Raw genomic sequence first — 23,051 nt, 5'->3', positions numbered from 1 at the left:
GTATGTTTGCGGGCTATTTACTTAACATGCGAGAATTAATCACACTCCGAAGAAGAAACTAGACTCATCATTCTATAAATAAAAATGCAAATTATGAGGACAATAATTTTATATGCAATTGTGGTATGTTGTCAACTAAAAATCCTCCTCCAATTCATTTTCATCCATGAAAACACCACATTGTTAATCCATATGGCTTGTATAAACCAATACAAACCGGCCCATTAATTCAATAATAGTCTTAATTAGGCATAGTCCATTCAACCACCTTCATTTTACATCTTCATTATAGACTAGTGTAAAAATTAGTTTAAAAGATGTGCTTCTCATTGAACCGGTGCTTAGATAGAAGTGCTATCTAAGTCAATATTATTTTTATTTTTGAATTAAGAACCATCATAATCTTTACTTTAACTTAAGACCATTTTTTAAAGTATCTTATCTTAGTGACATACTCACCTTTGTTACTCGAGTTAACATAAAATATATATTTCCACTCGAAAGTGTTGCCTTTGTCTTTTGGTTATGGAATAGCTAGGTTGCCTTTTGATTTTGTGATTTTATACACAAGTATTACTTCTCTAAAAAAGTAAAGAAAGTATGCATATTATATATTTTGGGTTATTGCAATGCATGTGATTCAATTTGGGAAAGAATTAATCATTATAGTTATTTAAAATAATTTTCTAATTATATTATATTTGAAAGCAACTAAAGAAAATTGTAATGAAATCACTTCACATGTGATGTGATATGATTATAGTATATAATCAATAATTTCTTTTGATATGTTATTTTTTTTATTCAATAGAGTTTCATTAATAATAATACAAAAAGTTTTATATAAAGGAGTAATTAATTTAAACATTGTTGATTAAACAGTTATTCAACTATTAAGTTACAATAAATTGGTAAGCTTATTTACATATTCATATAATTGATTATACTTCTGTGAATATAATTATATCTCCTATTTTAACGACAACAAGAGATGAATATTATTTCATATCATCTAGCTTAAGCGTTTTGTATGCATTGATTATATTACTGACATGTTTTATATTCTTATTTCTTTTAATTAAGTGAATTATTTTTAGAAATAAATTTATGAATTAACATGTGCTAGCTGGCCATATGATGATTGATGAGCACTAGTAAGCAATTAATGACAAGAACATGATAGTAGGTTTGATTAGATATTTGATGAGGTTCTAGAATATTTATAAACAAAAATAACAAATTAAATAACTAATAATACTGAATTATTAGTCATCATAAATATTTAATTAAATTTGTATTTAAAATAGATAAAAAGGCAAGCACAAGGTTAAAACTAAACTAAGTACATATAAGATAAGAAAAGAAAACAACTAAAACAAAGAAAAACATAAAAAATAAAAAAAACTAGTCTTATAATTCATAGGCAATCAAATAAAAAAAATACCCAATCAAATTGGAGACACTAATGGAGATTCTCTATCGATATTTGGCTATCAACAAATTGTCCATCTTTTCAGAAGAATGGCGCACTATTAAAAAAAGTTAATGACTAGAAGGACTAAAAGTGAGTTGTTTAAGGTTAATATTCTTAAAAATAATTTTGAACTTTTCAAAATTTGAAAGATGTGGTTTATGTGCAAAACATTATATAAAAATGAAGGTCCTATGGTTTGAAGTTGGGTATAGTTTTCAAAGTGCCAAAAATATGAAAAAAAGAGGTCCTACCGGGAGTTGAACCCAGGTCGCTGGATTCAAAGTCCAGAGTGCTAACCACTACACCATAGAACCGATTTGATAATTTTAAACATTATTAGTTACAAATTATCTAAATAATAAACTTAAAAATTATTTTGTAACTATTCATGAATTCTTATTGTATAAAAGTTATCCATACATTAACACTAAAAAAAAAATAATAATATTATTTTCCCTATCAAACATTTTATTTCATTTACCTATTTTTTTTCTTTCGAATATTAATTTTAATTTAGATCAAATAATATTATCTAATTCAAATATTATTTAAATCAGATAAAATTATGCAATATATCTTAATTATATATATAAACACATTTAATAATATTTTTTTGAAAAAACTAATTCTATCCCAACTTACATTATTCTCAGAATGAGTTATTTTATTTTTTCCAAAATAACCCATGATTTGCCTAATAATATAAATAAGTCTAAAAAAGAAATAGAGTGAAATAAAGAAAGACTAAATCAAACAAGCAACAATTTTTCAAACAAATGAACAAACAAAAAAAACAACTCAAGAAGGGCGATATAGAATTGAAAATACTTGAATTAGTGAAATCCCAACAGTTCTAATATCATTTCAAATCTCGTTTTCTCCTCTTCTCGTTCTAAAATATTGTCTTGTATTTATTTCCTTTGAAATCCCGTAAGATTCTGATTGCCTCGTTTGTCGATAGATATCATAACGCTCGCTATCGCAAACCTTTTTATTGCTCAACATCTTGTCTTTATGCCTATTTTTTATTGGGGAATTAAAGAAGAATTAACCTGACACCTCACAGGTTGGTTGATAATTTGATAAATAAATGACATAAAAAAAAAAGCAGTAAGATTAACCATAGGAAGAAGAGACAAACAAACCATTTTTAAGTACATTTCATGGAGTTACAAAGTCACAAAATAACACACAGCAAATAAACTGGCATTATTCTTATTATTAGTTAGCTAACTACACAGTCTTAATCTTGCATTTGATATGTAAATCCCCTCTTTTCCAAGCAAACCATTTGAAACCGCAATTGCTTTCCTTCTGCAGCCTATTTACAAGCACCAAAAAAAAAATCATGTTCTTTTCAAAAGAATATAATAAGAACTCGGCTTCAAAAGAATATAATAAGAACTCAGCTTTGAGTTGAAGCGGGAGCATGATTATAAGGTATCATACTAGTTCTCCTTAATTCAAAAAATATATATATAATAAGAATTCTATTTCATAAATGCAGGCAGCTACTTAATGTAATGAAATACACAATATGGCGGTTTATCATGATTTGTTCAAATGAATTAGTTGAATACTCTTGTTTGAGTTTCTATCTCTTTCTCATCCCATTTCCGATTGTATTCTTCCAATCATCTAGGGTTCTAACTTTTCCCAAAATTCCTTCAAATCCAAGATACTAGGTTTTTCTATTGTTCTTCACATATCATCAGAACATGCATGAACTCTATGTAAAGGTTTTGTTTTAAGAACATTTAAGTTTCAAAAAATGATTAGAAAAACACAACATAATAGGTCTGTCTAACTCACCTTTAGAGGCACTTCATATTTGATAAGTTGGTCATCAATAGTAATATCCTCTGCATTTCGAAGATCCACATAGACATTTCTTCTTCATCAGTTCATCTTTCCCAGACGGAGCCGATCCATAGTTAAACGTCAATTCTTTCAAAGGAGGAACATGCCCTATTGCGAAAAATGCCACATGGAGATAACATTCATTACCTTTCTCGCGTAAAACAGGTTGCCAATAAACATTCGGATCACATCCATGATTCATAAACCGAGCAACATTCCCAACATTCTTCGAACTGATTAGGAGCGGAAATGGAATTTTCGAACACCCATTGGGAATCCCCCGCATAAATTCTGGAGGCTCGTAGAAACGATTCGCATCAAACAAATAATCATCCTGATCGATTATGCTAGATTCAGATTCATCAACGACTTCTCCTGCATACTCGCAAATAAATGCTCCAGCTCGAATTGGATCCCATGACCTAAGACCCCAACCCCTATCGTTCGTCCGAAAAACCTCCAATCGAAGTTTAAGCCCCGCCTGAGATATTCTATTGTGACAATTAAGAGGGCATAAACAAGAAGGCCCACACTCATATATCATTGAGTTAATACTAAGAACAACTCCTAATGAAGAATAAGGAAGATTTCGCTCGTTTTTTTGGAAACAATGACAATTATCATCACCAGGCTGACAACCCCCTCTGCAATTACAGCTTTGAGATGGTTGAGATGAACTGAACGGTTTTCCATACTTTAAACTAGGGAAATACATGAAGTAAGCTGGCCCTTTCTCGTTGTCGACATTATTGAAAAGCGAAACAGGGAAATTTTCAGCACCTGAAGTTAAATCTGGCAGTATAACCCCATTTCTCGCAGAAATATTATCATTCCATAGCTGAATTGACTTCCACAATTTAAAAGCTTCGGGCTGGTTTTTTATTCTTACTAGTTTATACTTGGATACATTATGACCTAGTTTCCCTTTATCGATCCATGATTCTTTAATCGTGTACAATCCATCGTAAACATAAACCTTCCCAGTTGGATTAACCAAATCCTTCAAACCCCTAATCACTCTTACCTCATTTCCCTTGTGCAAGCTATTCTCCAATGCAATATTACCCCTTTCGAGCTTCTGATCGCTCGAATCTTTATCGTTCTTGTTTATATTCCCTCCTTGGCTGCTATAAATCAAAACATCTCCATCCTCGTCATTATCTTCGTACCCTCCTGACGAAACTATGCTAACAGCGACAATATCTTCGTCAGGCGAAGCCTTGAGGTTTAAGTAATCAATCCCAGCCATAGAAGGCGAATGCAATCCAACGACGCACAATTCCATTCTGAAAAAGAAGATATCGCCAATTTCAACACCAGGTACGGATCCAACCCGTTTCTTGGCATTCGTTCGAATCCCTTTCGTCATTAATGTTGCTCCTGCTTTGAGGTCGGGCCTTCGAGAAACATCCTTTGTGTCGTCATGTTGAGGAATCTTCCTTCTAAGTAAATCGTAAATAGTAAGGACATAACTGACACAGTCACGATCTCCCTCATCTCGTCTTGTTGAAGTGAATCCCGAGAGATTGAACGACGATAAGAAATTATTAGCTAGGGTTTCGATGTCTACTTCTGGCGAAGGCTTCTTAACTAAACGAGAACTACCCGTTTTCTTTTTACTCCCTCTTGGCCTACCTACCTTCCTTTTTCTACTGCTGTTTCCTAAATCAGTTTGATCATGTGAATCACTGTACCCATCTTCTTCACTAACTGTAACCCGGGTCATAGATTTTCTTCTTGAACCCTTGCTGGCATGTCCATTTGCAGACCGTGAGATTGGTGTAGGGTTTCTGATTGCATTTAGAGGGGCAGGAGATTGAATTGTGTTGTCAACTCCATAAGGGATTTGGTGAGGATAAAAAGGAGAAAGGCCAGGAGGAAATGGACCAGTTGGTGGAGCACAAACAAATGGAGCTGACTGTGGAGATGAAAATGAAGATGAACCTGAGGAAGGAGGAAACATCGGGACAAGGTATCTCAATGGTTTTATGGTCAAAACACGGTTCTTATCAACAGATCCTGAAGCAGGAATCGACTCTGAATCCATTTCTTGTTCCAGATAACAACAGTTTGCAACTCAACAGATTACATTCAAACACCAAAACTAGATTGATTTCTACCACAAACCCTTATAGCAGAGATCGAGGGTTTGAAAAATTGGCAATTCTACAGAAACCCACAATCTGTATCAAGAAAGAATAAAGAGAAATGAGGGTTTGGGATGAAAACTAAAACCCTAGAAAGCATAAAGAAATGAAAATCGAACAGGAGAAGATATTAGTTAGAATCTATAGAGTTTGAAGAAAGACAGAGTAATGAGTTACAAACCTGGAATTACGTCGGTAAACATGAAATCGAACGAATTTTGAACGATACCCACTTAGGAGAAATACAAATCAGAGTCAGAATAAGGCTGAGAAAGACTGATCGCAGAACCAGATAGAGAGAGGGTTTAAGGGATTTCAAGCTAGTGATACCCGACATAAACTCTAAAAAACGATGCCTTTCTAGAAAGGGAAAACAAAACAAATGAGCCTGAAACTCTAACGTTAGATTCAAATAAAACCCATGAAATTTTAAAAGTAAAAAGTAGCACATTTTCAAAGTGTTCATCTATAAATCCATCTCAAATTAAGTGAAAGTTTAAACTGAGTAAACTAATAATTGAGTAGATTTGATGATCTTGTAACTGGGTGTACTGAATTGTTGTTCAACCGTCAATCTCAATCGACAATTGCCGATTGTTAAAATTATAAAAGTTACGTTAAACAAAGTTCGTTATTAATGTTACGATAGATCGTAAATATGAAAGTAATTTAAATAAAGGAAATGAAAAATTATTTAGGGCCAGAGGAGGAAAGTTAATAATGGAGATCTTTTGTCTGTAAAAATAATTCAAATTAAATGGATAAGAATGACTGGAATTATAGTCTTTATTAACTTAGGTGAATTATTTAATACATGTTTAAAAAGGTGTGGATGAATTGATGCAAAAAAAAAAATAATACATGGACAAGGCAAATGTCAAACAAAATAGACATAAATAATTGGTCAAATGTGATTTATGGGAAAGGTTATGAGATGGGAAATTTTTCATTAATTATGTTTTTTTATAATGAGAAATTATTTTATAAATACACAAGTATTGTCCTTATAAATAAGTATAAAACGGGTTAGTTAAATTAGAAAGGTTAGAAAAGATAACTTCACAACTTTTTTTTAATAGTTTGCGATCCAGTCAACAATTTGTTTTTAGAATTGAGTATGAAAAGAAGACGAATGTCTTCGAAATCACTTAATGAAGATTGCCTAAGATGCTACATTTGCGTTAGATTCGACAAGAACGATATCTTAAGAGTTATCGATTCTGATCTGAATGATTTTTCAAATAAAGCTGATAGAGTAACTAGTTAATTGTTTCAATGATCTCTTCAGAGTTGGAGCTTCTGAATTGTGGTGGGAGATTAATCTATTGTTTGTTTTTCCCATCCTTCATTAAAACAATTATGTCAGGGTTATTCTTGATTGTTCATTTTTGTGATTTTTTTAACTTTTATTTCTGTCCCAAATTCCTCATGTCGTCCTCCATGTATGTTATTTCTATAATTGAATTTTTTTTCAAGTATTAACACAACATCGTTAGAATGTAAAATAAGAGATTCAGATTTTTCTTCCTAAACACAAATTCATACACAAATTCATTTATTCGTTTCGAAAGAGACAACACATATTTACTAGAATGGTGGATATTAGCTTTAATGATATCATCGAATCTAGAAATATTTGAGTCAATTAATCTAAGATAAAATCGTAACAAAAGGATGGGTTAAAAGTTTTGTAAGCTTACAATATTGATAAATGTGATAATCAATAATTTTACATTTAAAACAAGTTTCAAATGTAACAATAACATTCAAGCAATATTTCTAAATAAAATTCTTAATCTTATAGACGACTTTAAATTCATAGATGAATTTCAAGATACTAGGATTCATTTGTGATTCATTTGTGTTGATGATAAGGGAAGGTTATAATTTTTCTTAAGAGTTGAATCATGTATACTAGATTAACAAGAATTCACCAAAAAAAAATATCATTACTATTACTATTTCAAACTAATTTATCTCCTTTGCAGAATTCACTAATAAGAAGCTTAACAAGTTCTAATTAAATGACCAAGAATATGATTAACTTGAGAGATTTCAATTATCATCAATGTTGAGTTTTCACTAACCTCGATGAATGGTTACAGGGTTGACGAGGGGATTACACAATTTGGTTTCACAAATAATACAAAATTACCCCTTTTAATTGAAAGCCACTTGGTACTCAAAAAATTAATCCTTTATCCCAATTTGTAATGATATTTTGTCAAGACCATGAAGAGTTATACCTTTAGAATTCACACTTGATTTCCACCATAAGTTAGATATCAATGTGTAGAATTTTCTTATCAAACAAATTGATAAGTGAAAACCGACATATAGAAGACATAAATATTTTGCACAGCTAATTTGATAAAAAAAAATCTTTCCTAAATTGACTTAAAGTAACTTGTTTTTGAGCCAATCAATTTGAATTTATTTTTTAAAATAGTAATTTTAAAATATCCATTTTAGATGATTCTAGTGAATAGAAAGGTTGAGATAGTTACCTTTAATATTAGAACAACCAGTGTTAAGAATTAAGCCTAATTTGTCCCTCAATTGATCGGGAGTATTGTTCAAACAAAATATTGCACAATTATTCAAGTTGATAGTCTAACCTAAAATATAAATTAATGATTTAGTAAATCATATATAGTGTTAATGTTATCCACCAAAGTTTTAATTAGTTACACTAATCAAATTATATGTCTTGTGTATTTAAAATTATAGAAGAGATGGAGGATAAATGCAGAACAATAAAGAAGGAGGCAAAACAATTTTCTTTCACTCTTTAAAATAAAAAATGTTTATAAAAAAAAAAAAGTTGAAAAGTCATTTTTTCCCTAGCCGGAAATGTTTTTTTTAGTCATTTATTAATTAAAATACAAATTTTTAAAAGAAAAATTAATTAATAAATATTAATATATTTTAAGTCAATTTATAAAAAAAAAATACTTATTTACTCAAAATCATCCCTATTCATTTTTTTTTTAATAAATCAGATTTATTTCAATAAATCCAAATTGAAAAGTCAGAATTTTCAAAGAAAATAGTACAACCAAACAAGTCTTAACGAGCGACAAAGTTATGTGAGATGACATCCTAATGTGACACCATCGTGGTGACATCACATTCGTTTTAAATTATTGTCCTTCATTTATGATAAAAAAATAAAAATATATTTTTTTAAACGCGTTATTTAATTAGGACATTGATGATGTTTGTTTTTAATCAATAATTCATATGCATTATATTTTATATATTAAAATTATGACATTATCTAAATATAATATATTAAAATAATTTGACAAAAAAAAGATAAAAGATGAGATGACACCAAAAAAAATAAAATTGAGTTAGCTATTTATTTTTTTAATTAAAAAAAATTATAAATTTATATTTATTCATTCATTTTATCCATAATTTTAATTTTTTTTTTATGTCTACTCAAACTCTTTTAAAATTCATCAAACTCATCGTAATATTAAATTTTATAACAAGTAATGTATTTAAATTTATCTAGAAATACTTTTTAAATTAAAAATAGATGTACTTTTTAATTTTTAATTAATTGAATAACCATTTAAAAATAAAAATTATTTTATTTTACGTCACCCCTCCATCATAAGAGTATTCATATATCACATTTTATTATAATAATTCAATTACTTAATAAATTAATTAAAACATTACTTTTTTTTTTTAATTTTTACAAAAATCTGAATAAAAAGTAGGGTAGGGGTAGGTTGGTCAGTTAGACCAACTTTTAGGTGTAATTAAATATAAACCATCCGTTAGTCTTTAAAATTCAGATCGCAGCATCATTCACCGGAAGGGTAGAAATGGAAAACGAAGAGATGATCGGCGGCGATGATGAAGGGGAGAAGAGAGAAACAGAAAAGATGGAGAAATTCTTCTCGATTATTCGAGATTTCAAGAACGCTCGCGATCGCCGGTTGAAAGAGCTGATGAAAGAAGATGCCGCGGCCAGCAAGAAGATTAAGTTGTCGCCGTGTTCTTCATCGCTATCGCCGCCGCCTCCGCGGCGTGCAGGAGATCGGAAAATCGCCGGAAGTAATTGGGTTCCTACATTTGAGTGGGAAGATTTCAGGCGTGAGAAGAAGAAGAGGAAAGTGGAAGAAGATGATGATGGATTGAAACTTAAACTTTCTCTTTCATAAAATATCTTTTAAAATTATTTTTTTTGAAAAAATGAAAAGAATGTGACAAGAGAGTGAATTATTTTTTAACCACTAAAGATGGTTTGCATGATTCTTTTTCTCTTTTTTTTACACTCAAAATTCTTTCTAAGGACTCGTTCTTTTTTAGTTTTAAAAACTCAATAAAATTAAATTGATTGTTTTTCAACTATCACATCACTAATTTCATTAATCAAAATACTAAAACCTTGTTCGGATTGAAATTTTTGAAAAACCTAGAGAGGGAAAAAAGTAATAATTGGTGATGATTTTGAGGAGGTGATGATTATTTTTGATAAAAAGACTTAAAGAGTATTAATATATGAATAAAATAAAAAATAATAATTTAAAATAGAGGGTATTTTATTATTTTGGTTAATGAAATGAGTGATGTTATTGTTAAGAAGTGATTGATTGGAAATTGATTTGAGGTGGGTTTTTTAAAAACCCAAAGAGAACAAGACCTAAAATACTTTATATTTTAAATTATTATTATTTATTTTATTTATATATATCAATATCTTTTAAACTTTTTTACCAAAAATAATCATCAACTCATCAAAATCATCAACAATTATTATTTATTTTCTCCTTCTAGGTTTTTAAAAAAATCTGAATCCAAACAAGACCTAAGGAAATGAGATGTTTTATATAAATTAAAAAAATTATTAATATATATTAATAAAAAAAAAGTTAAGTTTTAAATGAAAATCAAACTTTGCATGTCTTTTATTTAGGATTCACTTAAAATGACATAATCCATAATATTTACTTTAACTTAAAAAAGTAATTAATATTTTTTTCTTAATTTTATAATAAGTTTTATATTATTTTTTAAATAAATTGGGTTCTATTTCTTTTGTTAACCGTGAAGTTAGGTTTGGACAATATATTTTTTATTTTTTTTAAATTAATATTTTTTTAATAACTTATTTGATAATTTAGATTAAATATTGTTATATGTTAAAAAAGTTAATTTGTTTTTAAACGGACCATATATTTTTTATTTATTTTAAAATAAGTATGAAATATTAAAATAAGTCTATCACCCTTAATTAAATAAACTTTTTATTTTATTTTTTAATATGTTTTATTATCTTATTTTTATGAATATTTTTCAATTTTTTAAACTTATTTATTTAATAATATATTTTAAATAATATAATTAGTTTTTTAAAATATTAACATTAATTATTAAAATAAAAAATATGCATAAATATTTTAAAATAAAATGTATTAAAATTTTTTTTATTGATATTTCAAAATTATTAATTATTTTTATAAATAATTCAATAAATATAATATAGAAGAGTGATAAGTGAGGAAATAAGGTGCATATCATTGGTTTTAAAAAAAAAAATAGAAAAAAGAGAAAAATTATTTAATTTTCAACTAATAATTAAATCGCCCCCCATTGTATTATTATTCTCTCATTCTCCCTCCCAAAGATAATAAATGTTAATATAATATAATATTTATATATATATAAAAAGATGAAACAAATAATTAATAATATAATATTTTTATTATTTTTATTTATAATGGTGTATATAAATTATAATGACATTTTAAACTTCTATTATAAACTAAATACTAATATAGTATCATCAATTATTTTACTTAATGTTTGAATATATATTACAAGTATTTATTATTGTAATTAAGAAAATTTGATATACCTTCTTTTAAAAATAATATCATTAATTTTAATAATATTAAAATATTTTTTTTGAATTTTTAAATTCAAAATAATCTAAAAAAATAGATTAAAAGTCAAGTTAGGATTAACTATTATTATTGTGATAATTAAATCATAATTAAAAAAATTATTCAAAAATTTAAAAGTATTTTGAAGATAAAATATTATATTTATTTTACCTAAATTAAACTCAAGAATAGGTTAAAATTATTAATTGGAATTTAATCAATATGTATAGTTTATAACTTAAAAACAATTAAATAAATACTTCAAAGTTAAAAAAAAATAAAATAAAAAAATGAACATAATTTTGATTAAGTTTTCAAAACAAAAATTAATGAAAATTTTGATGAAAAAATACAAAAATGATTAAAATTCGATTTTAAATAACTCTTTTATTAAAAATTAAACTGATAATCTAGTGTGGCTGAAATTTTGTTTAATTGTTACAACCAAGATATCAGCCATCAAATTAGTGCTGAATTTTCATCAAACACCTAAGAACGCGCCACACAGTCGGATGTAACGAAGCTAGTGCGCACCGCTCCACCGGATCAACTAACATGAAGGACTAACCTATTAGCTGAGATTGCCAAACGCTGACGGAACGCAAAACGACGCCACGTAACGACGTCGTTTTGGGTCTTTTTCTTCGCTAGAACAAGACGCTCGCTGAAATCGCAACTGATCAACGACGATTCTTCTAAAAGGTCAAGCTCCTTCGTTTCTTAAGCTTATCCTCTGATTTTTCTTCCTACATGTTCGTCTTATCATTTCCTACAACATCCCTAAACTTATTTACCCTACCTTATCCTAGAACTAGGCTACCACGACTGAGGATAGAATTATGGATAAGATCGATCATCAATTTGAACTTGAATTCGACCTCCTCAACCGACATAAACATACAATAAATACTCCTTTGACGTTTCTCTATCAAAACATCAAACAATCACAACATATCCTGATTCACATCAAAGAGCCAAGGAATTCCGGCGAACTGGTTTTTTTGAAAACTTGCCCCGGCCACCACATCTCTGATCCAGGATTCTAGAAAGTTTCCAACACATCCAAGGGGTGTTCTCCAGCTGTTGGTATGAATCCATAACCTCTGTATATCGATTTGTGATTAAACATATGAATTTTTTCAAAATTTTCAAGTTTGATCGGTTTGATATGTTCCAAGAATGAATTGTGTGTTCTTTGTTTAGAATCACTCTTTATATCATGTATGAACTTTTATTAAAAAAGAATTGATCAAATCAACTTAAAACAAAAGTTTCAAAAATTTGAATCAAAATTCTGGATTTTTGAAAATTCATGTTCTTGAGTTTTAATCTTGATTTTTTTATTCAAATAGTTGCATAACATCTTAGGATGATATCCAGATGACTGTAACATCATTTCGATAAAGTTTGATCAAACTGTATTTTTCAAATTTTTGAGTTTGAATTTCATCTTAAAAAACTGTTACAGTAATGCTTTAATATTCTTGTTTTGGTTGTGTTGAACTATATTCATCATTTCAAATCTAATTAAACAAAAACCAGACCTTGAAATGGCCTAATTTAAAAGATCCCAAATTTTGAACTAAAAATGGTTTTTAAAAATTGAGCTTTGTAAAGATGGAATGATTGTGATTAGGTTAGGGCATTTGTTCTTCATAATCATATGAATCATCTGCAACTTACAAATCATGATTCCATGATATGTATCAAAAGTTATGAGACCTGCAATTTTTTCATGCCAAATGAAAAACACTTAGTCCTAAGACCGAGAAATAGGACAGAGAATTTTCGATCTGAATCGAGAACCGAAACCAAGGACCGATGTTCTTGAGCTAGGATCGAGACACAAGACCGTTGTTCGTGAGCTAGGATCGAGACTCAAGACCAGTGTTCTTGAGTAGGGACCGACACATCCGACCGAGGTTTCTAACCTCGGACCGAGAAGTTTAACCTGAGACCGAGTCTCCTAGGTCCACGACCGATAAAACCTAGACCTAGGACCTAACAGCCTGATTTTAGGACCGAGCCCCCCGGTCCCTTGACCCGTGCACCCGAGCCCTAGTCCAAACCACCCCGGTCTAGACCTTAGGACTCTGATCCTAAGGCCTGTTTGGTTCCACTTTGCAAAATCTAAAATTATTTTTGTTATTTTGGAACCCGAATTCATTTTCAAATAATCCTGAAAGGTCAGAAAATGATATTTAAATATTTTCAGGGATATTTCATAAACCAATATTTTGGATAAGGTCCCATTTGGAATTTATTTTTAAATTCTAATAATTTTATGATGTTTTTCAGGGTTTTACTCAATATAATATCAACGCAATCGTATGTACTTTCTTCTAAATAAATTTATGTAATTATTTACGCAATCTAAATCTATAATTTCTTAGGACCCATAGACTACTAATCCAAGAAATTAAATGTTATAAATAAATTTTAAATATACCGACCTTGTTTATTTTAAAATTTTAAAACCGTCCTTTGACGGGCGCGAAGGAAATAGCGCGAAAGCTTTTTCCCGAGCGTAACAAAAAATCGAACCCCTTAAAAAAATTCTGGTATAAATACGTTTATACACGTATCATTTTATTGATTTTCCTAAAATCATTTGGCGACTCTGATTTCGAATAAATAATTTTTTTAATTAGTTATGTTTAATTAATTTAAACCGGGTTTTTATCGAAATTGTTATTTGGTCCCCAGATTATTAAAGTTTGAACAAAATTAATTATTTTTACATGATTAATTCCAAAGCTCCTAGGTATTATTTTAAAAATCTTTTACAATAATCTTTTCTTTAAAAAAAAGTTTGACACGCAAATCAATGTTGAAATGTATTGAATTTCGAGTCACCCTGCGTTATATTCTTTGATGTATTCCCATATTGTCACATGTCCGTGTCGTGCTAAGCTATGGATGGAGCGATTCTTGGGGGTTATAGTTATATTTTATCCATTTATTAATAGAAATAATTAATAGTTTTAACATATAAAAAGAGTTGGCACTTATTAATTTGATTTGTTTTTGAATATTTAATACATATATTTTTTATCTTAATAATTAATATTTTAAATAGTTAATATATATACTCTTCTTTTTGTCATGCTCTTATTATTTGATATTCGAATAAGTGAGTTATAGTAACATATAGAAGAAATTCTGTTTTTTTCTTTCATGGTACAAGTATTGTTCTTATAAAGATTTGTAACTCTATACCTTCAATTGCACTAAATTTTGTGCAAATCTAAAATCTTTGTCATGTCTAATTGTGAGAAAGAAATAATGTCTTATGACCATCACAAAAAAAATGAAAATAAGTCAAGGATAATGCACAAAGGAGTTAGTTAACTTAAAGATCTCCATTAAACTCAACTAAGACACAATGTGCCTACATTTTGCTATCTCCGGCCATTCTTAGCCTTAGAATCGTCAGGCTTCAAATGCGAACTTCTTTGTCCCGTCCCTCCTCGTTTAGGAAGATCTTGCATTTCCATGGCATGTCCTGTTCGCCGTTTCTTGGCTGCAAGAAAGTAACTAAATATATCTTAACCTCTTAAAATCGACAACAAAAGAAATATTGATAATAATAATCCAAGAGAAAGTATACACTCGTCATTTTCTTGATAGGGCCTCCTCTTAGTGCTCTCGAGCTTTCTATCGTCGAGCATGGTTGTAGATTTCCTCTTAAAAAATCAAACACACAAAAAATTTAACATTGTTAAGAGATCAATAGATGACCAATTAAGTGTTAATAGTAGTTGGTACTCACATCAAGTTGTGATTCCGATTCCATAGAAATTGAAGACTTCTTTTGTTGCTTAATGATGAAATTCGGTTTCTTTATCAAGACTTTTTCTTTCTTCTCTTGTACTATCTCAACTTCAACTTGTTCCTTACGCTTATGAAGAGTTTGGCCTGGTTTCCTTATTGTATTAAAATGGTTGGTCGGTTGTAATTCAGCAATATCTTAAAAAAATGAATCTTTTAAAATGGGCTATATAGAAAAAAAAAAGAGGCAAAAGCCTAATCAAAGAACAAGTGTATATTGTAAGAAATTAATGAAACTCACTTCCATCTTCATCAATTTCATCGAAGAACTTCACCAAAAGCAAAAATGAAGAACTTGTCAAACTCTTTGTTACTTCAATTTACGCGTATTTAAACTTAAAAACACATAGCACATACATTGGATAACTCCATAGTCGATGTATATGTTCGTAGGAACACAAAGTCATCTATTGGAGGAGCTGGCAACCCTTCTTCTTCCTCGTCCTCCTCTTCCTCCTCGTTAACCACATTGGGGTTGCAAGATTGTGGAGTAACTTCTAAAAAAAGACAAGATCATGTCATCATAGAAAAGAACAAAAATAAATTAAGCACTTAAAAAATGTAACTCTCATTGGAAGCAAATTTATACCCGTGAAAGTAGTTGTCATATGCATCAATCCATCAACCATTTTCCTCCACACTCTGCAATTCACATTAGACAAATTTACCAAATAATTGGAACAATAAATAATCATAGACATACTAAAGTCATTTTAGGAAGCCTTCAAAGTAACTAGACACAACACGACAAGATTATAATCCTCGTGCTCGCAAATACGACAAAGAACACGTGTGACATCTTGGTGTTAATAATTAGATCCCCGACAACAATCAAAACAATCGAATAAAAACACAATCAATGCGCATAATCAAGGATTACTTACTCTATCAGCTTTCGCGCCAAATTATGAATCTCCTTATTTGGATGTTTCCTAGTCACATTAACCGATTTCCCAATCTCAGTTGTCTGATGAAGATAAAAAAAAAACATTAGTAGTTAGTAATAAGAACATGTTATAAAAAACATGAAATTTGAAAACTAAACATACCTGCAGAATATCAACAGACAAATCCATCAATTGGAGTTTCTTCAATGAATTTAATACATTAAATTCAGTCTGTAAATCCAAAATGAAATCATAAACTAAACCAAACAAATCAAATCAAATCAAAATAGAGATGAAAATTGAAACCTCATTTGAACTGTTATCAAGAATCATCTTCATCCTCATGACTTCCTTAATAATCAAATTCTCTTTATCAATTTCATCAGTCAATGTTTCAGCTTCTCCATAGCTAAAACTCCTAGTTTTATCATCTTTACCAGTTGTAATCTTGTTTTCCTTACTAACACCATTCTCAATAGGGATTGTTCTTGTTGTTGTTGTTGTTACAGATTCATCATTTTCATTGGGACTCAAATATTCAAGACCATCACAACCTATACATCGTTCTAAATGACAAGAAAACAAAGTTTCTGCTATCCCATCTCGTCTTAATTTAAACTCCTTTGGACAATCCAATGAAACCAACTTAATAGCTTGATCAATTATGCAGAATAAGTCGAAATTTGAACTCCGAAAGTATCTCCTCCAGTAATCTAGGTTTTCAGATTGATTCATGGGATGAAAATGAAATCTGGGAAGAACCCAGATAAGATCAAACAAAACAGAGAAGAACAGATATCAAGTTCCTGAATTCTAATAGAAAATGAAAACCCGAGTATCAGATTCGCCGGAGAAGAAGATGTAACAACCGGAGATAAATGAAATTCTCCGAAGAGAAAGACCCTTCTTTTTTTACTGTATCTGATAGCGATCAGATAGAATAGAAACCAGAAGAAATCCCATATTTTTATTTATGTAGAAATCTCAAAGACTTTGGTTGAATGAAGAAGAAGAAGAATGAACAGGGGCAGGTGATCAGCAAAAAGAACGGGTTTGTTCTATTTCAAACCGGAAAGCGGTTTACTTTACCCGGTTTAGAATTTTGTCATTCATTATTTGTTCAAACAAATAAAAAAAATAAAAAAATATATAGAGAGAGAGTGTAATAACTTTATGTTGGATTTGGGAAATATAGTAATTAATTTTAGACCATAGAGACAAAATAAAATTAATAAATGACAATGTTAAGGTAAAAAATCTTAAATTTAGATTAAATAAATCTTAGTAGGTATGACAAGGATTATTTGAAGTTATTTCTCAAATATAAAATATTAAAAAAATTAAATTAATTTATTTTTATATTAAATATTTTTTTTCTCAAATAACCCAAAAGTTATTCAAATAGTCTAATAACTCATCAAGTTTTTAGGTGAACTTATTAAAAATTGCTTAATTATAAGTCAAATAATTAAAAATATATAAATTAAGCCATGTTATTATGCTTATCTCTTTGCAAATTAACTCAAATAAAAAAAAGTAACTATTAGGTGAAATTATATAGATATTAATTTATTCAACTACTCACTAAACATAAATTAAAATTTTAGTGTTTAAATATAAAAAATATTATAAGATGTGATTTTAATATTTTTTTAAATATTAAATCCAAATATTTTAATATCACTTTATCATGACATAAGATCATTCCAAAATAATTTAATTATTTTAAGATATTGGGAGAGAGTCTGAGGAGACTTTTGTTTGGAATTTATCATTGGAGATTTTTAGTGATAAATTTGTATCTATTCAAAAATAAAAGGAAAGTGATAATAAATTATAAGTGTATTATTTGCTTTTTAGGCTTAAGTAAGAAAAAGAACAAAAAGATAGATATTGGTTGTGATTTTATTTGTTTTAGTGTGTGTTGAGATTGAGATTCATTATTTTTCAATGTTTTTGTTTTGTTGTTTTATTCAATTAACTAATCTAAAACTACCTTTATATATAAATGAGTCATAAAATGGGATATTTTGGAATTCTTAGCAACAAAATTGAATTTATTCAAAAATATATATATTATATATAAGTTATAAATGCATATATGCTTTTTAGGTTAAAAGTAAGAAAAAACAACATAGAGATAGACATGGTTGTGATTTTACTTCTTTTTAGTGTTGCTTGAGTTTGAGTTCAAATAGGCAAAATATTTTACTTCTTTTTGTTATTTACAAGCTAGTACTAATTTTAACTAATATTGGAATATTTAACTATTGAATTTATTTTGTGGACAAAACCTATTGAATTAGCTTTTCCAAATTTGTTTATGTGACATTTCATACTAACAACATAATTTGAATTTGTCAAGGTTTAACTTAAAAATGAAAAAAAGAAAATTATTATAATATTTAACCAACTTATTTATAATAAATATAATACAAAATTTAATATTTTTAATGTAACCTATCAAATAAAAAAAAAGATAAAAACTATATTTTCGCCTAAGACACCCCAAATCCGAAGTTTGAAAGGCGTAATACAAAATAATTCTCTCGCGAACATGGTCAGATCTGTTAATGGATTAAGTTGACTTCAACTCAACCCCAAAAAAATAATAATAATAAAATAAATAAAATTTTATTTTTTTTCGATAAAAATGTGACAATACTACCTAATTTTTTATTTTTCTCAAATTTAGTTCACTGTTTTACTTCTATCATTTTTTTATAAAAAAAGAAAGACAAAATTCATATTTATACATTCATTTTATCTTTAATTTTTTCTTTATATATTTTTTTAAATCAACCATAATTTTTTTTCAAATTACCCAAACTCTAATTTATGTTCCATTGTAGAATAAATGAATTACAATTAGATCCCAATAAAATAATGAAATTGATCAACAAGATATTTGGCTGGAATCATCATTTGACTTTTGTTCAAATAATTTTTGTCTTGATAACTTAATTTCAATGTATAAATAATAATTGCTAAATGCCAAATTTATGAAACTCTATCCTTTCCAATGACTTGAGAGCAATCCATCCCTGACTTTAATCTAAATGATATGTTCTTGAAGAACATTAATTAAAACTCTAATTAAATTGACATCATTACTACCTCTTAATATCTTTTTCAATATTAGTTATAACTTATATCTTTGAGGAATTTTCTCCTATATTTGTAGTCAACCCTTTCTACTAATGTTCATACCAAACAAGAAGGTTCATTGAAATTAACCAACAATTGATTAATTAATTGTGGACATAATAGTCAAGAAGGTCCAATATTACATGCAAAAAATATTAAATATTAGTCATATTGATAGATTTAGTTTTTAATTTTTTGCTAAATTTCTCTTTAAAACATTCAACACTAAGCTGTTACTAAAATTTATTAAAAACATGTTTTTATTAAACCAGTCGATCAAATTAGATTTTTTTTTATTTTTATTTTAAGAAGCTACTACAACCCACTCACTTCATAAGGCATTCTTACTTCTTAATAAAATTTGAATTTATTAATTTTAGACAAGACTTAATATGATAAATTAGTTACTAAATACATGACAAAAAAAAATGCAGGGTAGGGCATTATAGTTGGACTGCCCAAAATTTATAAACCCATTTTGTATTTGAGACCAATAATAAAAAAAATCAAATCTTTGGTAGACTATGGGAGATTTTATGAATTAATTTTAGACTATGAATATTTAGTCAAGATTAGGTAATTTCAAATCACACTTATTCCATTAGAAGGGTTACAACTTACAAGGGTACATTAATGAATTCTTTTGGTATCAAGTATGCTCATAAATGACAACAACCTTACACTTAATCGAAGTAAATTGTAGAAATTATAATCTCACTTTAAAACAGAAATATAAAATTATAACACAAGAGCCTAACTTGACCATTGACAAGCAAATCATGTATATATATATTTTTACTTTTTCCAACACATTTTTCATTTCGAGGATTGGACGAGAAATCGGATCAAGAGTTCAAACAAGTTCTCTTCGTGCCAACATTATTGTCAACGGAGTGGCGACCCGGGCAAGGGTTTTCCACCCAAAAATGTAGTGAAAAGAGCAAGAGATCTCTTTGGCTGCGTGAATGGAGCTTCATGAGCACCCCCTCTTATTGTTGCAAAGGAGAGCACATCCCCATACACTTGTGTCCATCCAGCAACCTATTTAATTAATTAAATAAAATTTATTGCATATTAAATTAAAACAAAAATAATTAAATAATTCACTTAATGCTATATTCCTTTCAACTTAATATTTTTTTAACCTAATTCATAAAATCAAACAAAAAAACAACAATCGGGACTAACTCACTTGTTTACCGTCGAACCATGCCTTGTATGGCACACTCGTGTTCAATCCCAAATCTTTGGCCAACATATTGACAATCGTGCGAGTCCCAGTTAATGGGATAACCGAATCTCGATCTCCACTAATATATCGAACAAAGAGTCAAACAAGTCGAACAAATTAAGATATAACAAATAGTTTGAATAAACAAGAGATTGATCGATTTACCTATAAACAAGGACTCTTGTTCCGGATTTCAATAAAAAGCTTAGGACCGGAGAAATTGGCGTCTCTAGGTTGTTAACTTGGTAATCTACAACACTATAGAAAAACTTACATAAACTCTTCATTTCATCCTTAAAAATCTAAGTCTGTTTTTGTTCATCCATGAGAAAGAAACGTGTTTAGAAATAATTACTCGGTACAAATGGTCCAATTAAGTACACCAACAAGTTTGGCATGGAAAGAATTTTGTACATCTGCCCTATTAAGGTATTTCATTGCCTCGTCTTCAGCACATGATACATCGACCTGTTGTGGATCTTGCTATAGCGAGAAAAATAAAGAGATTGTCACATATAAAAATATAGAGCATATAAGTTGAAGCATTGAATACAAAATTTAATATATTACAATATGTCTATTTATAAAAGAACATGTCACAAAATTAAAAAAAGAATTGGGAACATAGATACATACCAATTGATCAAGAGTGGCGGCTTGTAGAGATAGGATAGACGAAGACAAGCATATGTCAAGAGTGACATCGTATTTATCGACAAATAAACTGAGTTCGGATTGGACAAGAATGATGACTCTTTTACAAACAGGGGTTAAAGCGCGAGTTAATTGGATTTGTCTCGTAATCTGGGAACAATTGCAAACCCTAGTGAATTGATCATATGTTGAATCTGATATGAGTCCATGTGACCAAAAGAACTCTGCCCTTGAGTTTAAATCAATGTCGAACTCCAAAAGTGGATTTCCTATCTGCATGCCATCACCATTCATTGTATATTATTCATCAAATTCATTAATTCATTGTCTCAAAGATTAATAATTTCATCAGTACTCACTGCTACGGCCTTGAGCTTTAGGTTTAACTTTGGTTTGGATTCAAGAATCAACTGTGCTAATTGTGGAACATAATGACCTGCCGGGAGACAATTTTTTTTTTAAATATATATATATATATATATATAAAAAATGAAACAAAATATATTAATGTAAAAGAGAAATATCATTTACTACTTCGTTAAATAAACAAATAGTAAATTAGTATATTAGGATTAGATCTCAACCCATATACCTATTATCATCATTTTATTTATTAGAACGTTAATATTTATTCATGCTCAAAGACTGTCGATAAAGGTTGAAAGATCTAATCATCAACTCAGATAATTGATCAGAAAGATAGTAGTATTACATATAAATATTCAGAACTAAGAGATTCAAGAACTAGGGAATATCCGATTCCATAAACCGTTCTTCACTACATATCTGAGTATATATTTTCGCAACTTCAATTTAACTCGATTGATCAAAATTTGGATCAGTGTTATTGCCATTATCACATTTTTCTATGTTATTTCCCCTTTTCATTTGGTTGTTTTGATTGGATGAATAAAATGTCTCTTAAAAATAATCCACAAGCTAGAAAAATGCTAACAAAATCATATAAAAAAGACAACTTGAAATTGATTTTCAAGCTTAATTCCAAATAACATGTGGTGAACTAATTTCTAGAACATTTTATTTTTCTAGATTCTCTAAATTGAATTGAAATTGACATACCTGCATAGCTCTCCCCGGTCAAGAAGAAATCGCGATTCTTATATTCTGGAAATTTTTCAAGCCATCGCTCAAGAAAAATAAGATTATCTCTAGCTGTCAAGAAAACAACAAGAACATCGCATCTCTAATCGCAAAACTAACATTTTTATTAAAAAAAAATAGTAATACCCGTTATTGTATCATTCAGTCCTTTATAGAATGAGTCATTGGTAGAGTATGAGAAACCAACTCCTGCTGGTGAATCCAAATATAACATATTTGCAACTAAAATTAAAAAAAAAATATTAACATTAATTATGACTTAAATATAACAAAATTTTAATGTAGATTCATATGACTTATCATAAACTACCTTTATTCCAACTATATTCATTCTTAATCAACACTTCTCCACTTAGCTTAAAAGGTCCATGTTCAATAAATGCTCCAGACCCAACTGATGAACAACCCGGACCTGTAAAAATATTTGTGTGTGAAGACTCGAACCCATAATCGAAATAACATAACAATCGAAGTTTAATCGAAGAGAAATGAAATAACCTCCATTAAGCCATAGAACAAGGGGCTTAGAAGATGGATCAGTTTGAGCTTCAACAAAGTAATAGAAAAGGGATCTGTCTGTTTTTCCATGGCCGGCGCCGGCGTCGTTAACGGCGATGTAACCGGAAAATTGCTGGTAATCAACCTGTGGTTGACCGGGAAAGCTAATTATTCTGTCGGCGGATGTAAATAAGGTTAAATTTGTAGCACAAATTATTATAAACCATCCAAAAAACCACATTCTTCTTGCAGATATTTATTTGAAGTTATAGTGAGAGAGAGAAAAATGATTGA

At 29.0% G+C, this 23,051-nt stretch overlaps 4 protein-coding genes and 1 non-coding gene across 8 annotated transcripts; 1 reads left to right on the top strand and 4 right to left on the bottom strand.

Moving 5' to 3' along the window:
• Nucleotides 1-1,716: 1,716 nt before the first annotated feature.
• Nucleotides 1,717-1,788, bottom strand: TRNAQ-UUG. The gene has a single exon. It is a non-coding gene; the product is annotated as a tRNA-Gln (tRNA).
• Nucleotides 1,789-2,603: 815 nt separating this feature from the next.
• On the bottom strand, nucleotides 2,604-5,818 carry LOC124912813 (histone-lysine N-methyltransferase, H3 lysine-9 specific SUVH1-like). The gene is made up of 4 exons (XM_047453458.1): nucleotides 5,812-5,818; nucleotides 5,663-5,713; nucleotides 3,287-5,410; nucleotides 2,604-2,796 (listed from the first exon to the last, which is right to left on the bottom strand). The coding sequence occupies exons 1-3, from the start codon at nucleotides 5,816-5,818 to the stop codon at nucleotides 3,321-3,323; spliced, it is 2,148 nt and encodes a 715-aa protein (XP_047309414.1). The 3' UTR covers nucleotides 2,604-2,796; nucleotides 3,287-3,320.
• A 3,485-nt stretch (nucleotides 5,819-9,303) lies between these two features.
• On the top strand, nucleotides 9,304-9,680 carry LOC124911125. Its single transcript, XM_047451568.1, has one exon. It carries the CDS (start codon nucleotides 9,324-9,326, stop codon nucleotides 9,660-9,662), a length of 339 nt encoding a protein of 112 aa, XP_047307524.1. The 5' UTR covers nucleotides 9,304-9,323; the 3' UTR covers nucleotides 9,663-9,680.
• Nucleotides 9,681-14,666: 4,986 nt separating this feature from the next.
• Nucleotides 14,667-16,982, bottom strand: LOC124912643 (probable mediator of RNA polymerase II transcription subunit 26b). Of its 3 annotated transcripts, none has more exons than XM_047453289.1 (9): nucleotides 16,412-16,982; nucleotides 16,268-16,336; nucleotides 16,103-16,185; nucleotides 15,808-15,860; nucleotides 15,576-15,715; nucleotides 15,460-15,487; nucleotides 15,160-15,356; nucleotides 14,998-15,073; nucleotides 14,667-14,924 (listed from the first exon to the last, which is right to left on the bottom strand). In XM_047453289.1, the coding sequence occupies exons 1-9, from the start codon at nucleotides 16,838-16,840 to the stop codon at nucleotides 14,827-14,829; spliced, it is 1,173 nt and encodes a 390-aa protein (XP_047309245.1). In that variant the 5' UTR covers nucleotides 16,841-16,982; the 3' UTR covers nucleotides 14,667-14,826. The 3 variants fall into 3 exon arrangements, with proteins under 3 accessions (XP_047309245.1, XP_047309244.1, XP_047309246.1); XM_047453288.1 differs by having other exon boundaries at nucleotides 14,667-14,910; XM_047453290.1 differs by having other exon boundaries at nucleotides 14,667-14,910; nucleotides 15,160-15,305.
• Nucleotides 16,983-19,846: 2,864 nt separating this feature from the next.
• LOC124912105 (serine carboxypeptidase-like 45) lies at nucleotides 19,847-23,051 on the bottom strand. 2 transcript variants are annotated; one of them, XM_047452663.1, is made up of 10 exons: nucleotides 22,758-23,051; nucleotides 22,570-22,671; nucleotides 22,386-22,481; nucleotides 22,218-22,310; nucleotides 21,497-21,573; nucleotides 21,120-21,410; nucleotides 20,839-20,966; nucleotides 20,649-20,741; nucleotides 20,445-20,562; nucleotides 19,847-20,293 (listed from the first exon to the last, which is right to left on the bottom strand). In XM_047452663.1, exons 1-10 carry the CDS (start codon nucleotides 22,996-22,998, stop codon nucleotides 20,138-20,140), a joined length of 1,395 nt encoding a protein of 464 aa, XP_047308619.1. In that variant the 5' UTR covers nucleotides 22,999-23,051; the 3' UTR covers nucleotides 19,847-20,137. The 2 variants fall into 2 exon arrangements, with proteins under 2 accessions (XP_047308619.1, XP_047308620.1); XM_047452664.1 differs by lacking the exon at nucleotides 22,218-22,310.

Source organism: Impatiens glandulifera, chromosome 8, assembly GCF_907164915.1.
Source record: "Impatiens glandulifera chromosome 8, dImpGla2.1, whole genome shotgun sequence".
Taxonomy (NCBI): domain Eukaryota; kingdom Viridiplantae; phylum Streptophyta; class Magnoliopsida; order Ericales; family Balsaminaceae; genus Impatiens; species Impatiens glandulifera.
Note: the sequence above shows the minus strand (reverse complement) of the source record. Positions and strands in the feature narration are given on the sequence as shown.

Excerpts from the sequence above, each read along its gene's own strand:
- LOC124912813 (XM_047453458.1), bottom strand. Across the intron at positions 5,411-5,662 it reads GTTTACCGACGTAATTCCAG|TTGCAAACTGTTGTTATCTG; the intron begins GTTTGTAACTCA and ends TAATCTGTTGAG.
- LOC124912643 (XM_047453288.1), bottom strand. The coding sequence starts at position 16,840 with ATGAATCAATCTGAAAACCTAGATTACTGGAGGAGATACTTTCGGAGT. Across the intron at positions 15,861-16,102 it reads TTGGCGCGAAAGCTGATAGA|AGTGTGGAGGAAAATGGTTG; the intron begins GTAAGTAATCCT and ends TGTGAATTGCAG. Across the intron at positions 15,357-15,459 it reads TGAAATTGATGAAGATGGAA|ATATTGCTGAATTACAACCG; the intron begins GTGAGTTTCATT and ends CATTTTTTTAAG.
- LOC124911125 (XM_047451568.1), top strand. The coding sequence starts at position 9,324 with ATGGAAAACGAAGAGATGATCGGCGGCGATGATGAAGGGGAGAAGAGA.
- LOC124912105 (XM_047452663.1), bottom strand. The coding sequence starts at position 22,998 with ATGTGGTTTTTTGGATGGTTTATAATAATTTGTGCTACAAATTTAACC. Across the intron at positions 22,482-22,569 it reads TGAATATAGTTGGAATAAAG|TTGCAAATATGTTATATTTG; the intron begins GTAGTTTATGAT and ends TTTTAATTTTAG. Across the intron at positions 22,311-22,385 it reads ACTGAATGATACAATAACGG|CTAGAGATAATCTTATTTTT; the intron begins GTATTACTATTT and ends TTTTCTTGACAG.